The sequence below is a fragment of the Mangifera indica genome, chromosome 9 (genome assembly GCF_011075055.1).
Source record: "Mangifera indica cultivar Alphonso chromosome 9, CATAS_Mindica_2.1, whole genome shotgun sequence".
Taxonomy (NCBI): Eukaryota; Viridiplantae; Streptophyta; class Magnoliopsida; order Sapindales; family Anacardiaceae; genus Mangifera; species Mangifera indica.
Window position 1 is genome coordinate 3039395 of NC_058145.1, and position 22385 is coordinate 3061779.

The following is a 22385-nucleotide window of genomic DNA, read 5'->3' on the forward strand; positions in this document are numbered from 1 at the left end:
GATAAAATAACACATAATAACATATTATCTATATATTTAAATTATATACAAAAAATATATATTCATAACATTGCTCATGAATAAATCGGGTTTTTGCTTGTTCTCTTGGAAAAATTTGGCTATCTTATTTCCTTCCTAGAAAATATAAAGTAAATTTTTAGTTTGAATAATACTATACATATAAAGTTGAAATCCCCTCATGGCAATACTACATGTATATACGTACGATTGAGTATATATATGAGTACAAAAAATGATGTATTATCATGTGATTGAATAGTTAAAAATTAAAGATAAATTAATATTCAATTACAAAATGACACGTTATTATTTATGCATATAATTTCATCGTAATTGGATTTCCAAATTTTTAATGCACCTTACAAATCAAAATATTAATATAGTTTCATTGGTTTAAATGTATTAGATTAAAACTTCAGATTTGTACTGAAAGAGATTATTATCGAACATGCCCTCCCTAACATTGGATTGAATTATACGTAGGATTATCAAATTGATGCTTACAATTCCTATTGGATTCTTAACCCAATGGGCTTAACTTTATTTTATGTAAACTTGCCAGGAGGGCTTTAAAGACTTCAGACTTGTTTCAACAACATTCACAATAAGAGTGGATTCAAATTGAACTTTTGAACTCAAATTCGAACCTGAAAATTGATATTTCCAAACTTAAGTTTTATGGATATTTGGTTTGTCAAGCTCGTGAGTTTGGAAAATTTAACGCGAATCAACTAAAATGAAGTTATTTTAACCAATATACATAAAAATGATGTCATTTTAGTGTCAAGCCGAACTCAAAACTTGATTCAAACTCTAACTCGAGCCACACTTAAACTTGATTTCTCTCAAAAGAGCCCAGCTCGAACATTCTTGAGCAAGCTCTAATTCACAGCAAAAACTGCAAAACAGAAAAAAGGCAACAAACAAAAGTCCACCCAGGTTGCAAATTTAAATACAAGTCTAAGCAGGATCCAGTACACCTCAGCCTCAGGCAATGTAAAGAGGTAATGATAAACACTTACATAAGAACACATAAAAAGTGACACCAAGGGGGGTGGGGATTGTTAGTTATATAACCTTATTCTCATATGCATGCTTCAAAAGTGCCGGCACCCTTCTCTTCATCAATCATTTTTACAACCTGTGCAACACCTGCAGCGATTTCCTTCTGAATGACTTTATCAGGCATATCAAAGGTCCTTTTCCTTATCGAAAGAGATCTCACAGCTGGTTGAGGGTCCACCGTGTCGAGCATCGTTTCCAGCTCATCCACCATTGACCTCTTTGCAGCTCTCACCATTGGATCAGCTCCCTAAACATCAATATATCAGATGGAGATGCAATATAGACTAATGCACCATCTCAATAATTTAGTAGAAAACAGAGTTAAGAACCCACAACTACGATAGGCAATGAGATTAGGACAAGGATGCGCCTTCTCATTGGCTTCTTTTATCCCAATTAATAACTAGAGATTAGGATAACAATTGATAATTGGAACAAGAAGCAGCAGGAGTAAATTTGGAGGCTACAGCCATTGGTGGAGTTGGCACATTTTATTGTGAGCATTTTTTAATTTCCTTCAACTAATTTCAAAAATAATTTGATGGTTGTGTGAAGATATTAAAGTGTTTACATTTGGGGTTGATTTGTGCAGATTCCCATCAAGACCATTATTGCAGACCATATACCCAACTGGATATGGATGAAAGAAAAATCACCAAATAGAAGAACAAGAATAATTTACCTCAATGGCATCAACAGTGAGGAGTAGAACAATGATTTTCTCAGAGAACCTTTGTCGCTCTTCTGCATCACGAGCCACTTGACGACGGTAGGATAAGTTGTTGAACAACGCTCTAATCTCCTTCAACTTTGTCTTTGCAACAGCAAGATCTCTGAGGGCTCGAAGAGCCTGAGATCTTCGAATCAGATAAGCTCTGAAAGTCATCTGAATCATTATCGCCGCATCTTGAGGAGACAGTTCCTTGTTCTTGCCCCTGATGTTTCTAACAGCTCCGGGTCTTTTTGAAAAAGCCTTCCTCTACAAGAAAAGAGAATATCAGAGCCTCTTAACAGTAGGAACAACCAAGTTTAAGAACATAAAAACTCTTAGAACAAAACAATAAAGGCATGAAGGCTTTATAAGTACACAAGGACTGGACTAGTGTGTTTATGAAAATAAGAATGATATGAGTGATTTTCCATCAATAATAGGGGTTTAATCAGGTAACAAAGGATTTTAATCACTGACATTTAGAAATGAATAGTGCTACTCAAATGTTGGGGCGTGGATTTAAGAAGTTTCATGTGGAGGATGAAATAATCTGGTAAATGAAATGCAAACATATATAAAAACTTATTCAAGGGCTTTAAGAACAGTTATATAAGGATTAACAAGAATGAAGTGAACTTCATTAAATGTTCATAATTCACTGATATCAGCAGGACCAGGCAATCCAAACCACTAGAAAGCATGTCCTTCAAATTGAAATGTACCGCGTGCCTTACAGTTCTTATAATGATTTTCTTTGTGGGTCACCTGCAATGCCCAGAATCGTTGGATTTTCTCATATATGACTTATAACTGAGAGGCTGAGAAATGCATTGAAGATGTGGGTAAGGCAGGCTTTGAAACGAGTTGGCTTGAACTCGATTGCTAGCGTAGCTCAGTCATGGCCATGATTTATAAACTGGTGGTTTCAACAATTCAAAAAAATAAGAACCCTGAATCAAAATCGTAATAAGATGGTTTGTAACCGGTTCGAAACCAATGATTCTGATTCATGACCCCCGTTCGAAACAGACATTGAACCGTCAATTCTAATACACGACCATAATTTATTTTTTAAATTATTAATTACAATAATTGAAAATTAAAGGAAATGTTTGAACTTAATTTTTCAATTAAATTTCTTACGTATCTTTTTGGGGTTAGAAGAATTAAACCCTACGTAGTTCTCTTACCTTTGCGTATCCGATAGCCGATAGTACCGTTTTACCTTATCATTTACCTCCGCTATCTTGACTATTATTTCTCGTCATCGAACTATCCGTAGTTAAATCAAACGATTCTTTATTGAAGTCCACTTTTATATCTTGTTGGTGTAATTCGGCTCTTATCTAATTGTTCATATATACTTGAGCTTCAATAGATTCGAGAGCCAAATTTGATCGCCTCTCATCTAATATATTACTCCTTTGACTAAAAGCTTGTTCTACTGCGACAATTAATACTGGTGTTCTCAGGACTTGTTTAGCAATAATTGCTAATGTTGGAAAGATTCATACATGTGGATCCCACCATTCTAGAACTAGAAAGTCTTTACTTATATTGTTGTCAGCAAACTCAAAAATAGTAGTTAAATAAATATCAAGCTCCGAGGTGGCCCCTAATGTTCCTCTTGGTCTTTTGTTACTTTGCATCATAATACGATCATCATAACTCATATTTTAGGTTGATAATGAAACAATAGGTGGTAGAGATGAAGAAAAATCACATTGATTACTATAAATTAATGAATATTCAACATAAATTTCTTTAATTAAATTCATAATATTAGTTATAGTTAATGGAATATTAACTTTATCCTCATAATCTAATAGCAAACATTTATAATATAATGTCAAATAATCTGTAATACCGTATAATTTAAACTTAGGATAAAAAAAATAAGCAACAAGAAAAATTTCTGAAATTGTTTTATAATAAATTAACCGTTTTGTTTTCATTAAAACAATAGTTTCTTCAAGAATAACATCGTATTCCGCTTCCTGTAAAGTCCCAATAATATTAACGGTTTCATTTAAAAACAAATAAGAAGTGGGATAATAAACCCCACTTAAAGTATAAGTTACATTATTAAAATTTCTTAATACATTTAAAATTGTTTTACAAATATTTCAATGTTGGAGATATAATGTAACTTGTGACACATTTTGTGAAATAAATTAGCACAATAAATCCCTATAATCAAAAGACTCATTGAGTAATTCATATGTTGAATTATAACGAGTCGGTATATTTTTAGGAAATCTTTTTAGCCTTCTATTATGTTGTGTACAAAATTTACCTTATTCTTTCATGATTTGGGGATGTGTCCATAAAAATGAAATTATTGTTTTTATTGGACTAATATAATTATTAAGATAATTTAAACCATCTTATACATACAAATTTAATACATGACTTACACATCTAATATGAAAAAATCTACTACTTAAATTGGGTTTACAAATTTTAATTAAGCCAGTTATTGAGATTGTATTTGAACGTACATTATCAAATGAAATTGAAAAAATTTTATAAATTAATTTATATTCTAATATTCCTTTAATTATTCTATAAATATTATCGACCGTATATTGGTTATCAAACCCCCTAAACGCTAAAAATTTTTTTTTGTAATTGAAAATGCGCATCTATCCAATGACAAGTTATACCCATATAAGAGTGAATTTATCAATGCGCATTCCAAATATTACTACATATAAATACACGCCCATCAAAATTTATAAAAAATTGAATCAATTCTCTTTTTTGTTTTTTATATAAACTAAATAATATTCTTTTTAATGTGTTTCTTAGAATAGTTTTATGTGCAAGATTTAATGCAGTTTTACAATGATTATTAAAACCTAAATTTTCACCAAAACTAAATACTAAATGATTTATTGCTACCATTTTTACAAATTTTTCTTTACTTTTATTATCACTATAAATAAATAAAGATTTATGTGTAGAACCATACCTGATTATTTGTGTTTGACCTCTACTTTGCCCAATTTTTTTTGGATGCTTCGACTCCAAGTGTCTTTTGAACGTCCTGTATCTACCTCCTTGTTTAAATTTATAAATTTGCTTACAATAATTGCAAACAACTTCAAAATTACCATCTTCTTTTTGTATTTTCTTAAAATGAATCTTGAAAATATCAGAGGTAGAAATTTTTTCGACTGTTGTCCCATCTCCACCTGTTGTTGACGTTCTTGTTACTACTCTACCTCTATATAATGACTTTTACTTTCTTGTGTTGAAAAATCATCTATAAATTGAATTTTATTCACATTTGAAATATGTGAATATTGACTAAATCTTCTATTACCAGAAGAATTTTCACTACTTACCATTTTTTGATAATAAATAAATTTAATTATATAAATAAATTATAGGATTAATTATGAAAGATAATAAATAATAATAAATAAAATTAATTATAGGAATAAATTCTATAATTAATTATGAATTATATAATAGAAATAAAAATTAGAATTAATAAAAAATAAAGAAAGAATTTAATTAAATTTGAGAGAATTTGATTGAAAGATTGAGAGAGTATTAAAAATTGAAAGAATGAGAATGAGAGTAAATAAGAGAGTTTGAAGGATTTAGTAAGAGAGTTGAAAGATTGAATAGATATATATAGGGAAAATTAAAAAAAAAAGGGGGGTGAAAATGAAGTTTAGAATTTTTGTCCCCTGCAAAATTCTGAAATATGCAAAAAATCGTTGGTTCCTTTTTTTTTTAATTTTAAAAAATAAAATAAATTCAAAAAAATTAAAATTGTCGGTTCAAAAGATGTAAATCGTCGGTTTAATTGTCGATTTATAAACCGAATATGAACCAACGGTTTTACGGTTTAAAATTAGATAAACCAAAATTGAACAATCAAAATTTGGTTTTGGCTTTGATTCAATCCGGTTTTGATTTTATCCAGACCAATTTCGGTTAGGTTCACAGGCCAAACCTACCCATCTCGTGATATTTTTTAAGGTAAATTCGAGTTATACTGAGTTTGCGTTCGGTTTGTTTGAGCTTGTCTTAGCTCAAGGGAGTTGAGCTTGAAACTAAACTAGAGTTTAATGAGTTTTGATAAAACTACTCTGAAGCTTGAGGTTGATATGATAAACTAAGCTCGATTTAGACTTGATGCTATAGCATTTTTAAAATTTAATTATATTTTTAAAATTTATGTTTCTAAATAAAAGAAAATATGGAATAAAGTTGAATTATGACAAGAAACGACAAAAGTAAGGATATTTATATTGGATGATGTGAATAGATAGTATCATTCTCATGGAGTTTTGGAATTGGTTTGAGTGTTTAGTGGGTAGTGTATATATTTCAATGTGATTTTTGCAAACCTATTTTAAAAGGGAAATTATAAAAAGTAGATAAAAGTAAAGGGGTTTAAGTGAAATTGCTTAAAAAATTCAGATTAAAGCAAAAATGTCTAAATTTTGTGAAATATCGAAACTACCCCTATATATAAACAAGACAAATTTTTATATTTTTCACTGTGAAACTTCCACTATCACTGTGTAAATCCAAAGAAAAATAGCCAACTTTCCCACTGTCCACTGTCGTCCCACTGTCATCCCACTGTCAAGCCGATTTTTGACGATTTTCTTTCTTTTCAGCGACCAAAAATGGTCAAGAAGGTTAGTATATCTTCCGTAATCTTGTTTGAATCAAGTTATTGTTCATATTATCGAGATTTGAGTGAGATTTTGCGGTTTGAAACCTTAGGGTTTGGATTTTGAACAATGTTTAATAAGTTTTGATTCTTGGTTGTTTTCGTTGAATTTATTGAGGGGTTTTGTGTTATAGCCTATGTAAATTCGATTTATGTTGAAATTGGAGGCCGAAATGATCGATTTTTGGCCGAAAAATGCATCCGAAGCATTCACCATTCTGACAGTTTCCCACTGTCACAAAGAACACTCCCACTGTGACAGTTGGTTAGGGGGATTAAGCGTCTTTTTAAAAACATTAGGGATCTGGTCGTTATAGTTTAGTCCACTATAGGGGTTTCTGAAATTTACCATGTAACAGTGCGCCGCTAGCGTGGGTTGGGGTGAAAATAACTATTTTAAAACTGCAGGGACAGTAATAGATTCGAAAATTAACGAGGGGCAAGGGATAAATATTGGACCTATTGTAATAGAAATTTCCTTAGGGGGTAAATTGATATTTTCACATATAGGGTTTCTCGACGTGTAGTTTTCGAATTTTATATCCGTTTTTTTGTTTTAAGATTTTTCAATATGTAGTTTTTAAATTTAAGATTAACTTTTTCGATTTTTGTGCCTTTCGAACATATTATATGATGGAATGACCTCGTATTTTTCAGATTTCCGAAGAATTTTTAGATTATTTCCATTCTAGGGTATTTCAACTTTTAGAATTCGAATTTCAGTTCCATTTTTTTGAATTTCATCGTTTTACGATATATCGATTCATATTTTTCAGATTTCTGAAGAATTTTTTGATTGTTGTTATTCTACGGTTTTTCAACTTTTAGAATTTGAATTTTAGTTTCATTTTTTCGAATTTCACTGTTTTACGATATATCGATTCATATTTTTCAGATTTTCGAAGAATTTTTTGATTGTTGTCATTCTAGGTTTTTCAACTTTTAGAATTCGAATTTCAATTCCGTTTTTTCAAATTTCACCGTTGTATGATATCGATTCGTATTTTTTAGATTTCCGAAGAATTTTTCGATTATTGTTATTCTAGGTTTTTCAACTTTTAGAATTCGAATTTCAGTTCCGTTTTTTTGGAATTTCACCGTTTTACAATATATCGACTCGTATTTTTCAGATTTTTGAAGAATTTTTCGATTGTTGTCATTCTAGGGTTTCTCAACTTTTAGAATTCGAATTTCAGTTTCATTTTTTCAAATTTCACCGTTTTACGATATATCGACTCGTATTTTTCAGATTTTTGAAGAATTTTTTGATTGTTGTCATTCTAGGGTTTTCAACTTTTAGAATTCAAATTTCAGTTCCGTTTTTTTGAATTTCACCGTTTTACGATATATCGACTCGTATTTTTCAGATTTTCAAAGAATTTTTTGATTGTTGTTATTCTAGGGTATTTCAACTTTTAGAATTCGAATTTCAATTTCATTTTTTTGAATTTTACCGTTTTACGATATATCAAGTCGTATTATTCAGATTTTCGACTGATTTTTTGATTGCTAATATTTTATGGTATTTTAACGTATAAAATTCGAATTTCAGTTTTGTTTTTTCCTTTTAATTGGTTTACATATGTCTATTTATGAATGACTAACGGATTTTGTAAATTTTCGCAAGATATTTCTCGCAAAAGAAAACGTGTTGAAAGAGAGCTGCGAATCCCCGATGAGTCCAGACACTTTCGAATAGATCTGATATGTCGTGCACAACGCACAGTATTATCTAGGATTACGTCGACACTGACCCAGAGCAGCTACGACTATTTGAGAGAACATGTTTCAGGTATCTTCTTCGTTTATCCGAGACCAAATTCTCTGGGATATTGGTTCATTCATTTCTACTATGGCAGCTACATCGATTCTTTGTTAGAGACGAGTTTTGGGTTCGGATTAACGGAGTTGATGTTCGTTTTAGCCCGTTTGAGTTTGCTTTGGTGACAGGTCTTTCGTTTAGCTGACGCATTGATATCTTTTCATATATTTCTCGTTCTTCCAGACAAAGGATCAGAGATACGTACTTTTGAGATTGTCCGAAGGTGCAGTATCATAATCTAGAGCGTGTTTTCTTGTCGAGGCCATGGGAGGATGACGATATTGACGCTGTAAGATGACCTTATTGTATGTTCTTCACATGATTTTGTTGAGGAATGATCGACAAAAGAATGTGTCTTTAGAGTATTTACAGTTGGTTGATCATCTGGACGGGTTTAATTCCTACCCTTGGGGTGTCCCCATGTGGTAGATCACATACAAGTCTATGTCACAGGTGAGATATAAAGTGTGCTCCAAACGGACGCTTGAGATGCATAGATACGACCTCTACGAATTTCCTTTCGTATTTCTGATTATTTTTAATTTATTGATTATATATATTAATTGGAAAAAATATGAATTGATTTATTTAAATCGTAAATGATTATATTGCAGTATTGGATATATAAGACCTGGGCACGTTATACGATTGGTTGATCTTGTTGATCCCTATACGTTCCCACGGATGTTTAGGTGGCGTACGCGAGACGTCTCTAATTAGACTCATATAGGTCATATTTTCACTGGTGATCCGGTATGTACTCGTTAATTAATAAGTCGATTAATTCATTATATGTTGGAATTATTTTAACTTATATATCTTCACGAGGATGCCACATTCCCTCTTCGGCCATCATCAACCGAGGAGGGTTTACCATGGTACGTTGAGATTCGCAGTACACCGGTTTACCCGATGCTGATTCCTTCTAATCTACTTCTATTCCTCTCGCGATCGGAGACGGGGCTTCTCTAGACTCAGGACCTTCAGATATACCCATCCAGACTTCTGAGACACATGAGGAGTCTATTCAGCCTCCTGTTATGGAGCAACATCTATATTCCCCTGTAGTTCAGAGCCCACGGACGACAGACCATCCTGGAGTGGAGGATCGTACTATCCATCGTGCCACCGAGCAGTGTCCCCCATTCGTATCACCTAGTATTTCTACATTAGATGCTACATTAGCGCATTGGGGTGCTACGATTTTACGTGAGATATCGAGTTTTCGCGACGATATCTCTTTCTAGATGACTCAATTACGTGACGATATGACTCGATTACAGGATTGTATGACTTGTTTGGAGGACATCGTCACGCATACATATCTAGGCCCCGTCGCTCAGATTGTAAAACCACTTCTAATTTATTACTTATAAACAATGTCTACAATGTTATTATTCTGACAACTATTATTACATTCGTACAGGAGAGGGACGACGATATTCGACCGACATCCGACATTGATACTGCAATACCATCCCATCAGCCACATAAGATCCGTATGACATTTCAAATTTATATTTAATGTTAAATGTCGTTATTATATTATAATATTATTATATATAAAATGTCACTGAGTAAGTTATTATTACTATTATCTTAGGGTAGTCGCCAGGAGGAGGCACCGGTTAGCCCTTCTGTTGTATCACCTGTCCGAACTGAGGTATGACACTTATCAATGAAACTTTATTTTTATGATTGTTCGGTTATCGATTAATATTTGATATATATATTCGTATAGGGTCTTCCTCATGAAGCCATCCGATAGGATCTCTAGTTGCTTCAAATCCTCCACTTGAGGTATGATAATTATTATAGATATTATATTTTATATGAAATATCCTTTACCATTTTGTCCTTTCATACATATAGGGAACCGACATTAATATATTATCGATCGAAGGTCTCTCCGAACACCTTCTCCGAAGGTTGAGGTTAATTTTTTTAAAAAAATGTCATTGATCGATTTGTCTTTTCAAATATATTGTTTATTTAATGATGTTTTGACTCTTTTTCAGGACGAGTGATTATGGGTACTTGCTGATATCCTGAGCTCAACTAAAAAGATAGTAGATATTGGTTCACAGGAGGACATTTCTGAGGCCATCTATATTGAGGTATATCAATTATACTTAGTATATAAATATTCGTATATATTGGTCACTGAAATATTCAAAATTATAATTTTTCAGTCTGTCTAGGGCGCACGCGTGGTGGACTTGACCGTGATTCAAGATTCTCCGGCTAAACCTCCTCCCGCATACATGAAAAAGGTAAAATAAATCGATTAATGCTAATTGTTACGTAGGATGGAATGATGAATTAATTATTTTCTGGGATCATGCAGCTGATTCGTACGACACGTGATCGGATCGTCCGAAAGGGTCCCCTGGTTTACACCCAGTATACAAATCCACTCAAAGGGAAGGCGAAACGACAACTTAGGACCGTTCAATCCTCTACCTCAGAGCGTGAGGAATCTTTCCTCACGTGGTACACCAGCGCTGCGACTTCCGACGCCCATGATGTCTACTTCATCGGGTTGAAGTCAAAGAATAGTTTTTGACGGCTTGTGATAAAGTTACGTCGATGGCTGACGACGATGTAAGTTGTTTATATTATATAATATGAGAAAAAGTTTGATATATTTATCAATAACTAACACATGTAAACTTGTTTATACCATTTTAGCATGTGGATTATTTTTTAGCTTTATTACGTCGGCACCAAGACGACCACCGTGTGACTGTTTCATAGCGTTGGACGATTACCCACATATTCTTCGGAGACCATATTGAGATGACTTGGAAGAGTTGGCAGACCACACCGTTTGAGGAGTTTGAGTTTTCGAGGCTCTTCACGAGGATGGTTGACGCAGCGTATACCCCGAGATTATTGTACAAACCATGGGGGATGATCGATCAAGTATAGTATATATGTATTTTCATTACATTGAATTAGTTGAATTAGTCTATAATTAACTAAAATTTGTCACTGTTTATAGGTTTACATCCCTATAAACTTCGACTGCGCATATTGGGTGGTTAGAGTTATAGATTTTCGTGAGTGATCTATTACAGTATACAATTCAGATGTATCATATTCGAGAAATATGGGATCTCTTGAGCAACGCATGCGACCGTATATGACATTCAGACCCCGTTATTAGAGGCGACGAATTTTTGGACCGCTTCAAGACAGACTCCACGACATGATTCCCTCGCTTTATATCGAGCGACGGATGTCCCTCAGTAGGGAATGCGCTTCGGTGACTGTGGTATGTTTATGTTACGTTTTTTTGAGTGTTTGACGTTGTCACGGAGAGTCGATTTTCTCTAAGAGTCGTCTACCTCTATGCGTCAACTTTTAGCGTCGTAGTTATATTTTCATTATATTGAGTAGCTCACGGATGTATATTTAGTTAGCTCATTGTTTATTTATCGTTCTTCATATGTTCGTATGCATATATTTATTGTATGTGCGTATGTATACGATATACTTTATTTGTCATTATATATAGATATGTATTTGATTTTCATTTTATATGTGATTTAAGTGATGTTACTATCAAGCATGAGTTGATATATCCTAAAACGATGAAATTCAAAAAAACAAAAATAAAATTTGAATTCTATACGTTGAAATATGTTAGAATGTTAAAAATAAAAAAATCAGTCGAAAATCTAAAAATACGAGTAGATATATCGTAAAACAGTGAAATTTGAAAAAACAAAACTAAAATTCGAATTCTAAAAGTTGAAATACCCTAGAATGATAATAATCAAAAAATTCTTCAGAAATCTAAAAAATACGAGTCGATATATCGTAAAACGGTAAAATTTGAAAAAACAGAACTGAAATTCGAATTCTAAAAGTTGAAAAACCTTAGAATGGGAACAATCGAAAAATTCTTCAAAAATCTGAAAAATACGAATCGATATATCGTAAAACGATAAAATTCGAAAAAACGGAACTGAAATTCAAATTCTAAAAGTTGAAAAACCCTAGAATGACAACAATCAAAAAATATTTCAATAATTGAAGTTGCTTACAATTATTGTAAGCGAATTTATAAATTCAAACAAGGAGATAGATACGGGAGTGCTGTTTTATATTTATAATTATTATTGTTTAAAGTCAAAGCATCCAGAAAAAATGGGATAAAATAGAGGTCAAACACAAAAAAGCGAGTATAGTTCTACACATAAATATTAATTTATTTATAGTGATAATAAAAGTAAGGAAAAATTTATAAAAATAATAACAATAAATCATTTAGTATTTAGTTTTGGTGAAAATTTAGGTTTTAATAATTATTATAAAACTGCATTAAATTCTGCACATAAAACTATTCCAAGAAATACATTAAAAAGAACATTATTTAATTTATATAAAAAATAAAAAAAGAATTAATTCAATTTTTTATAAATTTTGATAGACGTGTATCTATATATAATGATATTTTGAGTGATCGTTGATAAGTTCACTCTTATATGAGTATAATTTGTCATCGGATATATGACTATTTTCAATTACAAAAAAGAATTTTAACATTTAGGGTTTTGATTACCGACATACGACTGATAATATTTATAGAATAATTAAAAGAATATTAGAAGAATATAAATTAGTTTATAAAAATTTTTTAATTTTATTTGATAATGCACGTTCAAATACGGCTTCAATAACTTATTTAATTAAAATTTGCAAACCCAATTTAGGTGATAGATTTTTTCATATTAGATGTACATATCATGTATTAAATTTATGCATACAAGATAATTTAAATTTCCGTAATAATTATATTAGTCCAATAAAAACAATAATTTTATTTTTATAAACACATCCCCAAACTATGAAAGAATAGGATATATTTTGTAAACATAATAAAATGCCAAAAAGATTTCCTGAAGATGTGCTGACTAATTAAAATTCAACATATGAATTACTCAACGAATCTTTTGATTATAAAGATTTATTGTGCTAATTTATTTCACAAAATGTGTCACAAGTTACATTATATCCTTAACATTAGAATATTTGAAAAACAATTTTAAATATATTAAAAAATATTAATATACAACTTATACTTTAAGCGGGGTTTATTATCTCACTTCTTATTTGTTTTTAAATGAACCCGCTAATATTATTGGAGTTTTACAGAAAGCCGAACAAGATGTTATTTTTTAAAAAACTATTGTTTTAATGAAAACAAAATGGTTAACTTACTATAAAACAATTCCAAAAATTTTTCTTGTTACTTGTTTTTTTAATCCTAGGTTTAAATTAGATGATATTACAGATTATTTAACATTATATTATGAATGTTTATAATTAGATTATGAGGATGAAGTTAATATTTCATCAACTATAACTAACATTATGAATTTAATTAAAGAAATTTATGTTGAATATTCATTAATTTATTCTAATCAAAGTGGTTCTTCTTTCTCTCTACCATCTATTACCTTATCATTAACCCAAAACATGAGTTATGGTGATCATATTATGATGCAAAGGGGCGGAAGATCAAGATAAACATTAAGCTCCACCTCGGAGCTTGATATTTATTTAACTACTATTTTTGAGTTTGGTGATAGCAATATAGATAAAGCCCTTCTAGTTCTAGAATGATGGAATCGACATGCATCAACCTTTCCAACATTAGTAGCTATTGTTAAACAGGTTCTGACAACACCGATATTAACTGTCGTAGTAGAACAAACTTTTAGTCAATGGAGCAATATATTGAATGAGAGGCGATCAAGTTCAGCTCTCGAATCTATTGAAGCACAAGTATGTGTGGATGATTGAACAAAAGCCGAATTACGCCAATACGATATAAAGGTAGAATACAATAAAGAATCGTTTCATTTAACTACGAATAGTTTGATGATGGAAAAAAATAGTCAAGATAACTGAGGTGAATGATAAAGTAAGGGGATACTGCCGACTATCGGATACGCAAAAGTAAGTGAATTATATACGCTTTAATTCTTCTAATCCATAAGAAGATACGTAAAAAGTTTAATTAAAAAATTAAATCCAAACTTTTTTTTTAATTTTCAATTATTGTAATTAATAATTAAAAAAATAAATCAAGATCATATATTAGAATAAACGGTTCAATGTTAGTTTTGAACCGAGTCATGAACCAGAATTGTTGATTTTGAACCGATTACAAACTGTCCTATTACAATTTCGACTTAGAGTTCTTATTTTTTTGAACCGTGAATTGACAATTTCAAACCAAAACCATCGGTTCATAAACCGTGGTCAGGACTGGGCTAAAGACTTGGTTGTGGAACTGAACCACTAGGTCCTCCCCTAAGGCCCATAACATGAATTGTCAAGGCCCTACATATGAAGGCAAGCCTAGGTCGATCATAGCCTTCAAAGCCCCGAGCCATCCACAAGCCCAGTCCTGAGGGTTGGGTTGGCACTACATTTGCCCACCTCTAACCCTCTATAAGGAAATGCCTTCTTATTATGCATACAATTCAAAACCTTTTCCAATCACTTATTCGCTACTTGAAAAACACTTAATTGAGATACAATCAGGGGTCAAACAATTAGATCTGATAGTTCGTATTATCAAATTATATCAATTTAAGTTTTATATCGAAGATCCTAAACCCTCATTCAATTAAAATAAAATTATATTAAAATTTCTCAACCTAAATCGAATTAAAATATTTTCGAATTGACATCACTGAAACTATTCACAAACAATATATAACGACATAATTCATTACAAAACAACACGTCTTATGAAATATCAAATAATAACACGATTTGTTACAAAATAAAACACACAAAAATATTTTGACACGAAACACATTTTGTTAAAACAAAATTATTTTCTTTCAAATTAATACTAATAATTTGTTTATTCTCTCTTTATACAATCAATTGTAAAATAAAAAAATTGAATATTATAATTAAAAACTCAAATAAATCTATAATTTTAACTTTAAAATAATATAATTGATAGTCATTAAGAAGATTAACAATTATTTGTAGAAATATTTAAGAAATTTAATTTTCAATTCATATAATGAATGTAATTGTCACAAATATTATAACACACTAAATATAATAAATTCAAATTAATAGTAATTATAATAAAAAAAATTATAAACAATTTTTTACAAGTCTATCAAAAAAAGTTGTTAAATTAAAATGAGTATTTTTTGGTGATATAGATTTAATGTTTGGTGATGCAATACTGATTTATTTATTGATTCAAATTAGGGAATATAAATTTTGTAGATTAAAACTCTATCAATTAAATGAAGAAAACAAAGGATATTAAAATTTTTTTAATATTATACAATATTTTGTTCAAAATTAAAATTTTCAAGTTAGTTTAACTCAATTTACGTTGGTTTTATATCAATTCAAACAAGATCAAATTTTTTGAGTGTCAACCTAAACCCAACCTAAAATACTTTTCATGTCACAAATCATAGTCCTAACATAATTTTTTTTAGGGAAATTGAAATTTTTACCACTATTTTAATCTGCGTATACAAAAATGTCACATATCCTAAAACTTAAGCAAATATACCACAACAGTAATCAACTTCTCCAAAATACCTCTCTTTAATCTTTCATGCAGACATTCTCTTTCTTCTTCTTTGCAACTTTTTTTTTTCTTCTTCCGGTTCTTTCAAAGTGATAAAGGAATCACTCTCTTTTCTTCCTCATCTTAAAAAACAAAAGAAGGAAAATACTGAATTCTTCAAATTAAGAATTCTTCAAAGTAAGGATAATAAAAAAAAAAGAGCAACCCATAAAAACTCAGTTACATCCACTTTATACGCTGAAAGAAATGACGATTGAAAAATATCATTTAGTAGGATTTAACTGAAAAAAATAAAAAATTAGCATTTAAGGATTTAAACTGAAAAAAAATTATATCTAACTGAAAAAAAAAGTAAAAAATGTGTATGCTGAAAACCAGGGATTCGCGTTGACGTCCCCTTGTTAATAATTATATATAAGGGTTGGCGTACTATTGCCCATTTATATATATATATATATATATATATATATATATATATATATATATATATATATATATATATATATATATATATATATATATAATATAATATTAATATTATAATATTTAATATTATATATTATAATTATAATTATATTGTAATATAATATATTATAATAATATATTATATTAAAATATAATACTACAGTGTTTTTTACTAACATACCCTCACACTTGATAAAATATAATGCTTCTGCAACAAATATGCAAGGATTGACATGACCCTCCATCCTTTTATAAAATAAAATAAAATAAAGGGTTGACAAGACGCCAACCCTTTATAAAATTAAAAAGGGTTGGCGTCATACGCCAAGGTGCCAACCCTTTTATTTTAATTTTTAAAAACTGCAGTATTATGCTGAATTTTTTCAAAAAATGTTTCTAGATAAAATAATGTCTTGAGACTGTAATATTATATTATATATTATAATATTAATATTATATAATAATATTATTATAATATAATATAATATTATATTATAATATAATTATAATAATATATTATTATATTATAATTAAAAAATATTATAATAATAATATTATAATATTATATATTATATAAGGGTTGGCGTTAAATATACCAAGGGTTGTCGTGACCCTTATTACCTTTTTTTTTTTTTAACTTTACGCCAATCATTTTTTATTTTTTTATTTTTAGTTAAATACCAATTTCTTTTTTTTTCAGTTAAATCCTTAAGCGTTAGTTTTTATTTTTTTCAGTTAAATTATACTAAATGATCTTCTTCGATCGTTTTTTCTTCTACGTTATAAAGTGAATATGGTTGAGTTTTTGTGGGTTACTCTTTTTTTTATATCCTTACTTTGAAAAATTCTTAATCTGAAGAATTCAGTTTTTTTCCTTCTTTCTTTTGTTTTTGAAGATGAGGAAAAAGAGAAAATGATTCCTTTATCACTTTGAAAGAAGAGTAAGAAGAGAGAAAAAGTTGCAAAAAAAAAAAAAAGAGAAAATATCTGCATAAAAGATTAAAAAGAGGTATTTTAAGAAAGTTGATTATTGTTGTGATATATTTATTTAAGCTTTAGAATATGTGACATTTTTGTATACGCGGATTAAAATAATGGTAAAAATTTCAATTTTAAAAAAAAAAACCCACAAAAACTCAACCATATCTATTTTATAGTCTGGAAGAAATGACAATCGAAGAAAATCATTTAATAGAATTTAACTGAAAAAAATAAAAAAATAAACGTTTAAGGATATTACTGAAAAAAAAAAATTGATATTTAACTAAAAATAAAAAAATAAAAAATAGTTGACATAAAGTTTAAAAACAAAAAAAAGGTAATAAGGGTTGATAACACCAAGGGTTGACGTTAATATATAATATTATTATAATATTATATTATATTATAATATTATATAATATTAATATTATAATATATAATATATAATATAATACTACAGTCTCAAGACATTATTTTATCTGAAAACACTTTTTAAAAAAATTAAGCATAATACTACAACCTTTAAAAATTAAAATAAAAGGGACGTTAATGTCAACTCTTTTTAATTTTATAAAGGGTTGGCGTCTGGCCAACCCTTTATTTTATTTTATAAAACGATGGGGGCTCCTATCAATCCCTGTATATTTATTACAGAAGCATTATATTTTATAAAGGGGTGAAGGTCATGTCAGTAAAAAAGACTACAGTATTATATTTTAATATAATATATTATTATAATATATAATGTTTATTATAATATTATATATTATTATATTATATATATAAATGGGCAATAAGGGTTAGCGTATAATTATTAACACGGGGGCGTCAACACCAACCTCTGGTTCTCAGCACACGCCTTTTTTACTTTTTTTTTTTCATTTGAATGCATTTTTATTTTCAGTTTAAATCCTTAAATGTTAATTTTTTTATTTTTTTTTAGTTAAATCCTACTAAATGATCTTTTTCAATCGTCATTTCTTCCAGCGTATAAAGTGGATGTGGTTGAGTTTTTGTGAGTTTTTTTTTTTTTATTATCCTTACTTTGAAGAATTTTTAATATGAAGAATTCAGTATTTTTCTTCCTTTTTTTGTTTTTGAAGATGAGGAAGAAGAGAGAATGATTCCTTTATCACTTTAAAAAAAGAGAAAGAAGAGAAAAAAAAGTTACAGAGATGAAAAGAGAGAATGTCTGTATAAAAGATTAAAGAGAGGTATTTTAAAAAAATTAATTACTGTTATGATATATTTATTTAAACTTTAGGATATGTGACATTTTTGTATACGCAAATTAAAATAGTAGTAAAAATTTTAATTTCCCCTTTTTTTTTATATCTTATCATATTAGACGGACAAGTCCTAGTAAAATTTACCAAGTCTACAAACAATCAAAATCACTATATTCTGCATGCCTTTATTATGTAGTCATTTTCGCGATCCTTAATTCGTGTCTATAGGTCAGTAAAGGGTTTCAATAACAACTTACCGCAAAGAATAACACCCCATCTGTGCTCTAATTTAATAATACTTAAAATTAAATTTTCACGTACCTGTCTTAAAACAAGGGCCCCATGATCGCCAGGCTCTTCGATCTCCACTACACGCGTGTTATTCTCTCCTTCCTTCTTATCTTTCTTCCCTTTCTTCTCAGATCTGCTACACTCACCTGCATCACCACCTGATGCTTCAAAGGTGTAAGTTCTTAAGTTCGGACCATCTTCTCCTTTTCCCTTAATCTTGGCCGTCCATTTATAGCTCTTATCGATCTTCTTTTCCCTCCCTTTTCCTTCTTACTCCCTTCCTTAATTTCAGCCGTCCATTTATACTTACGCTCAACCGGACCGCCCTCAATCTCCGCCGTCCACGTATACTTCCTTTCCCCTCCGTAGGCTGTCGCGTTGACCAGCCTGTCAAATCTTGACTCGAGCGCGCTAACTCTGTCGCACAGAGTCTCTAACGCAAACTCAGGTGTGAACGTCTTGTGAACTCTCTTGTAGTAGTAAAGCGACGGCGTATTGTCAATTTGGACCAGATCGGTGACAGTATCAAAAATATCCAAGGGACATGGTTTAGGAGTCAAGAGATCGAAAGTGAAGCTTAGATCGTGTTCTTCTTCAAAAAATGAGGGAAATGATAATGGCCTTGGTTTGAAAATGGCGGTTTCTCTGACCGAGAGTGATGGTGAATAGCAAGGCTCAATAAATTCGATCCTGCTGAATCGTCTCATTTTCGGTTGAGTTGAACCAGCTGACTCAGTTGGTAACGAGTTAGGGCTGTTGCTGGGAGATAAGATGACCCGATTGGTTTACGATGAGTTTAAAAGGAGCTTATAAAGAAGGCGACAAAATTTTGTAATGGGCGAGGCGAGGATGATAAAAGGTTAAAGATAAAGGGAAGAATTTCAAAATTATATTTGTAATAGAAAAAAATTTTAAATATTTATTCATAAATTAATTATTATAAAAAGTTTTAGTAAAAAATATAAAGATAAAATTATAATTTTATTTATATTATTTTCATCATTAGAATTTAAAAATTAATATTTAACTCATTCTTAAAATTTTAAAGGTTTAGATTTTATCATTAAGGTTTGTTTCTCTCTTCACTCACTATCATTCTAACCAATAATTGGTATTTTTCATTTATTTTTTAGGATCAACTATGAAAGATGATAAAGGATAGTTGTTCAGATGTGATAATAAAGCATCGTTATTTGTCATGTCATCCTTCGTCTTGTCATCCAAACAATGAAAGACAATGCTTCATTGAGTCTTGCTATCGTCCAGATCTGAATGACAAAGGATCGTTTTTCATTAGAGAAGACCTCGACTTATTCTTGATCCCAGTCAATTCCGTAAGTCATCAAAAATGAAACCTAGAAAGAGAAAAAATTAAATTTTTTAAAATTTAATCGTAAAAGTAAATGTGAGTTTTTAAACTCAATGAAGGAATGATATAAATTTTTTAGATTTTAGGGTTTATAAATAGAATGATGATTTTATTTTTGTTTTTAACTGAAAATTTGAATGATAATTAATTTATAAATGAGTATTTAGATTTTTTACCTATCATAGGTATAATTTTGAATTTAAATTAAAACTTGGATAAAAAATTATCTTTTTCCCAAAGGTAGATGTTAAAGCGTAAAAAGTCAAAAAAAAGTCTTTCAGGGGTAAATGAGTAAAAACAGAAGGAGAGCCCAGTGGTGGTTTGGCAGTGAAACATGGTTCGCCGCGTAGGATAGAGAATATGATGAAATGGGCGTGTGGATGTTGACACGAGAATCAGATGACAGATAATGCGGTTTCATTACAACTTACGCGTTATAATTTGGTGGGGAAGGGACTGACTGTTCCCAGTGACCCGTGATGTGAACGGCATCTAAAATGTGTACCATCTGTAACGTATACTCAAGTTGGTTGCTTCACAGCTGCACAAGTCACGTGTTTTATTATGATGACCTATTTTAATGTACGCCAAAAGATTAGTTTTAGATTCAAAGATAAATATAAATAAATTTTAAATATTTATTTATAAATTAATTTTAAGATTTAAAGTTTATTATTATTTTTACATAAAAAATTATGTATGTAATTTTATTGTTCTTCCACTCTTTAATATAATATATTGTTTGAAATAGTGCTTGACAAATGAAAAAAACCAAAGAGAGTATGTAATTTTAGTCATACCATTAAGGTTAGTTTTGAGTATTAATTGAATACCTAAATAATTTATGAATAATATTATATATATTTATTTTTGATATATAATTTATATATACAGTGATATGTCATCATGTAATTAGGTGATTTTAAAATATGTGTTATTATATAATAAAGAAACATCTAATCATATGATACCATCTCATCTGTATATACAAATTATGTACTAAAAATATGTATACATAGTTTTATTGATAATTTATTATCATATAGTTAAATATTATTTTATTTTTAATTTAAAATTATTTAATCATATAATAACACATTATTTGAATATCTAATTAAATACTCAAAACTAAATCTAACATTCTCAGAGGCCTGTTGTGGTTGTCCACATGTTGGCATTAACAGTTCCACGTGAAAAGCAAATGGAATGCAGCATCGAACATTGTTTATTTTCTTAGATAGACTTTAACTGTTAAAATCCAAAGGCTCAACAAATGCATTAATGTATAATTATTCATTAAATAATTACCTTAGATAGCTACATTTTTTTAATTTATTGTTACACTCTGCTAAAGTTCAGCTCAACCTAAGATTGATACGCCTATTTATTTATAGGCCAAAGGACTATTTTCCACTTAAGGTTTAGTGAAATGAAAAATTTTCTATTATTAAGTTTTTAAAAACTTAAATACTTATTATTCTGTTAAAATTCACTATTATGGTTAAGGGTAAAAATATCATTTAACTAAAAAATAAAAAAAAACCTTAAAATTTATCACATTTTCCTTTTTTAGTTTAAAAAATTAACAAGAGACAACCATGGGAGGGCGACAAAGAGACCAGGAGGGAGAACTTTGACGATTGGGAAGGAGATATTCATTGAAGAAGAAGAGAAAAAACCTTAGGGGAAAAATAGATAGTTTTCAAATCTTAGATAAAAAAAATTATTATATTTTTAAAATAAAGAGAAAAATATGATAGATTATAGGTTTTTTAAATATTTTTAGCTAAATGAAATTTTATCTTTAATCATAACAATAAAATAAGTTTTTAAAAGTTAACGAGTGAACATTCGTCATTTTACTAAACCTTGGGTGGTTATAGCTTTTTGGCTTTATTTATATCATGGTCAACTTCATTAGGGCCAAAGAGTGGTTATTATGGGTAATTAATTAAAATAAGTAAAATTTTAAGCGTTTATACGTTTTTAGGCCACCCTAGAAAAGTTTTACCAAAATAAGCAAACCGTATTTTTTTTCCTTTTTTACCCTTATGTTGAAAAACCAAGTAAAAATATTTTTTCTGAGAATGTGCGTCGGTTTACGACGGTTATGATGGTGGCTAGGGATTTTACACTGAAACTC

General features: G+C 29.7%; 1 protein-coding gene across 1 annotated transcript; it reads right to left on the reverse strand.

The window, feature by feature from the left end:
• Nucleotides 1-796: 796 nt before the first annotated feature.
• Nucleotides 797-19580, reverse strand: LOC123225677 (BAG family molecular chaperone regulator 7-like). The gene is made up of 4 exons (XM_044649786.1): nt 19148-19580; nt 18904-19037; nt 1769-2065; nt 797-1333 (listed from the first exon to the last, which is right to left on the reverse strand). The coding sequence occupies exons 1-4, from the start codon at nt 19578-19580 to the stop codon at nt 1106-1108; spliced, it is 1092 nt and encodes a 363-aa protein (XP_044505721.1). The 3' UTR covers nt 797-1105.
• Between the last annotated feature and the right edge of the window lie 2805 nt (nt 19581-22385).

What these genes read in the sequence shown, in the direction of transcription:
- LOC123225677 (XM_044649786.1), bottom strand. Translation starts at nt 19,580, where the DNA reads ATGAGACGATTCAGCAGGATCGAATTTATTGAGCCTTGCTATTCACCA. An exon ending in GGCTGAAATTAAGGAAGGGA is followed by an intron (nt 19,038 to 19,147) that starts GTAAGAAGGAAA and finishes ACACCTTTGAAG; the next exon opens with CATCAGGTGGTGATGCAGGT. An exon ending in GGGCCCTTGTTTTAAGACAG is followed by an intron (nt 2,066 to 18,903) that starts GTACGTGAAAAT and finishes CTTTTCTTGTAG; the next exon opens with AGGAAGGCTTTTTCAAAAAG.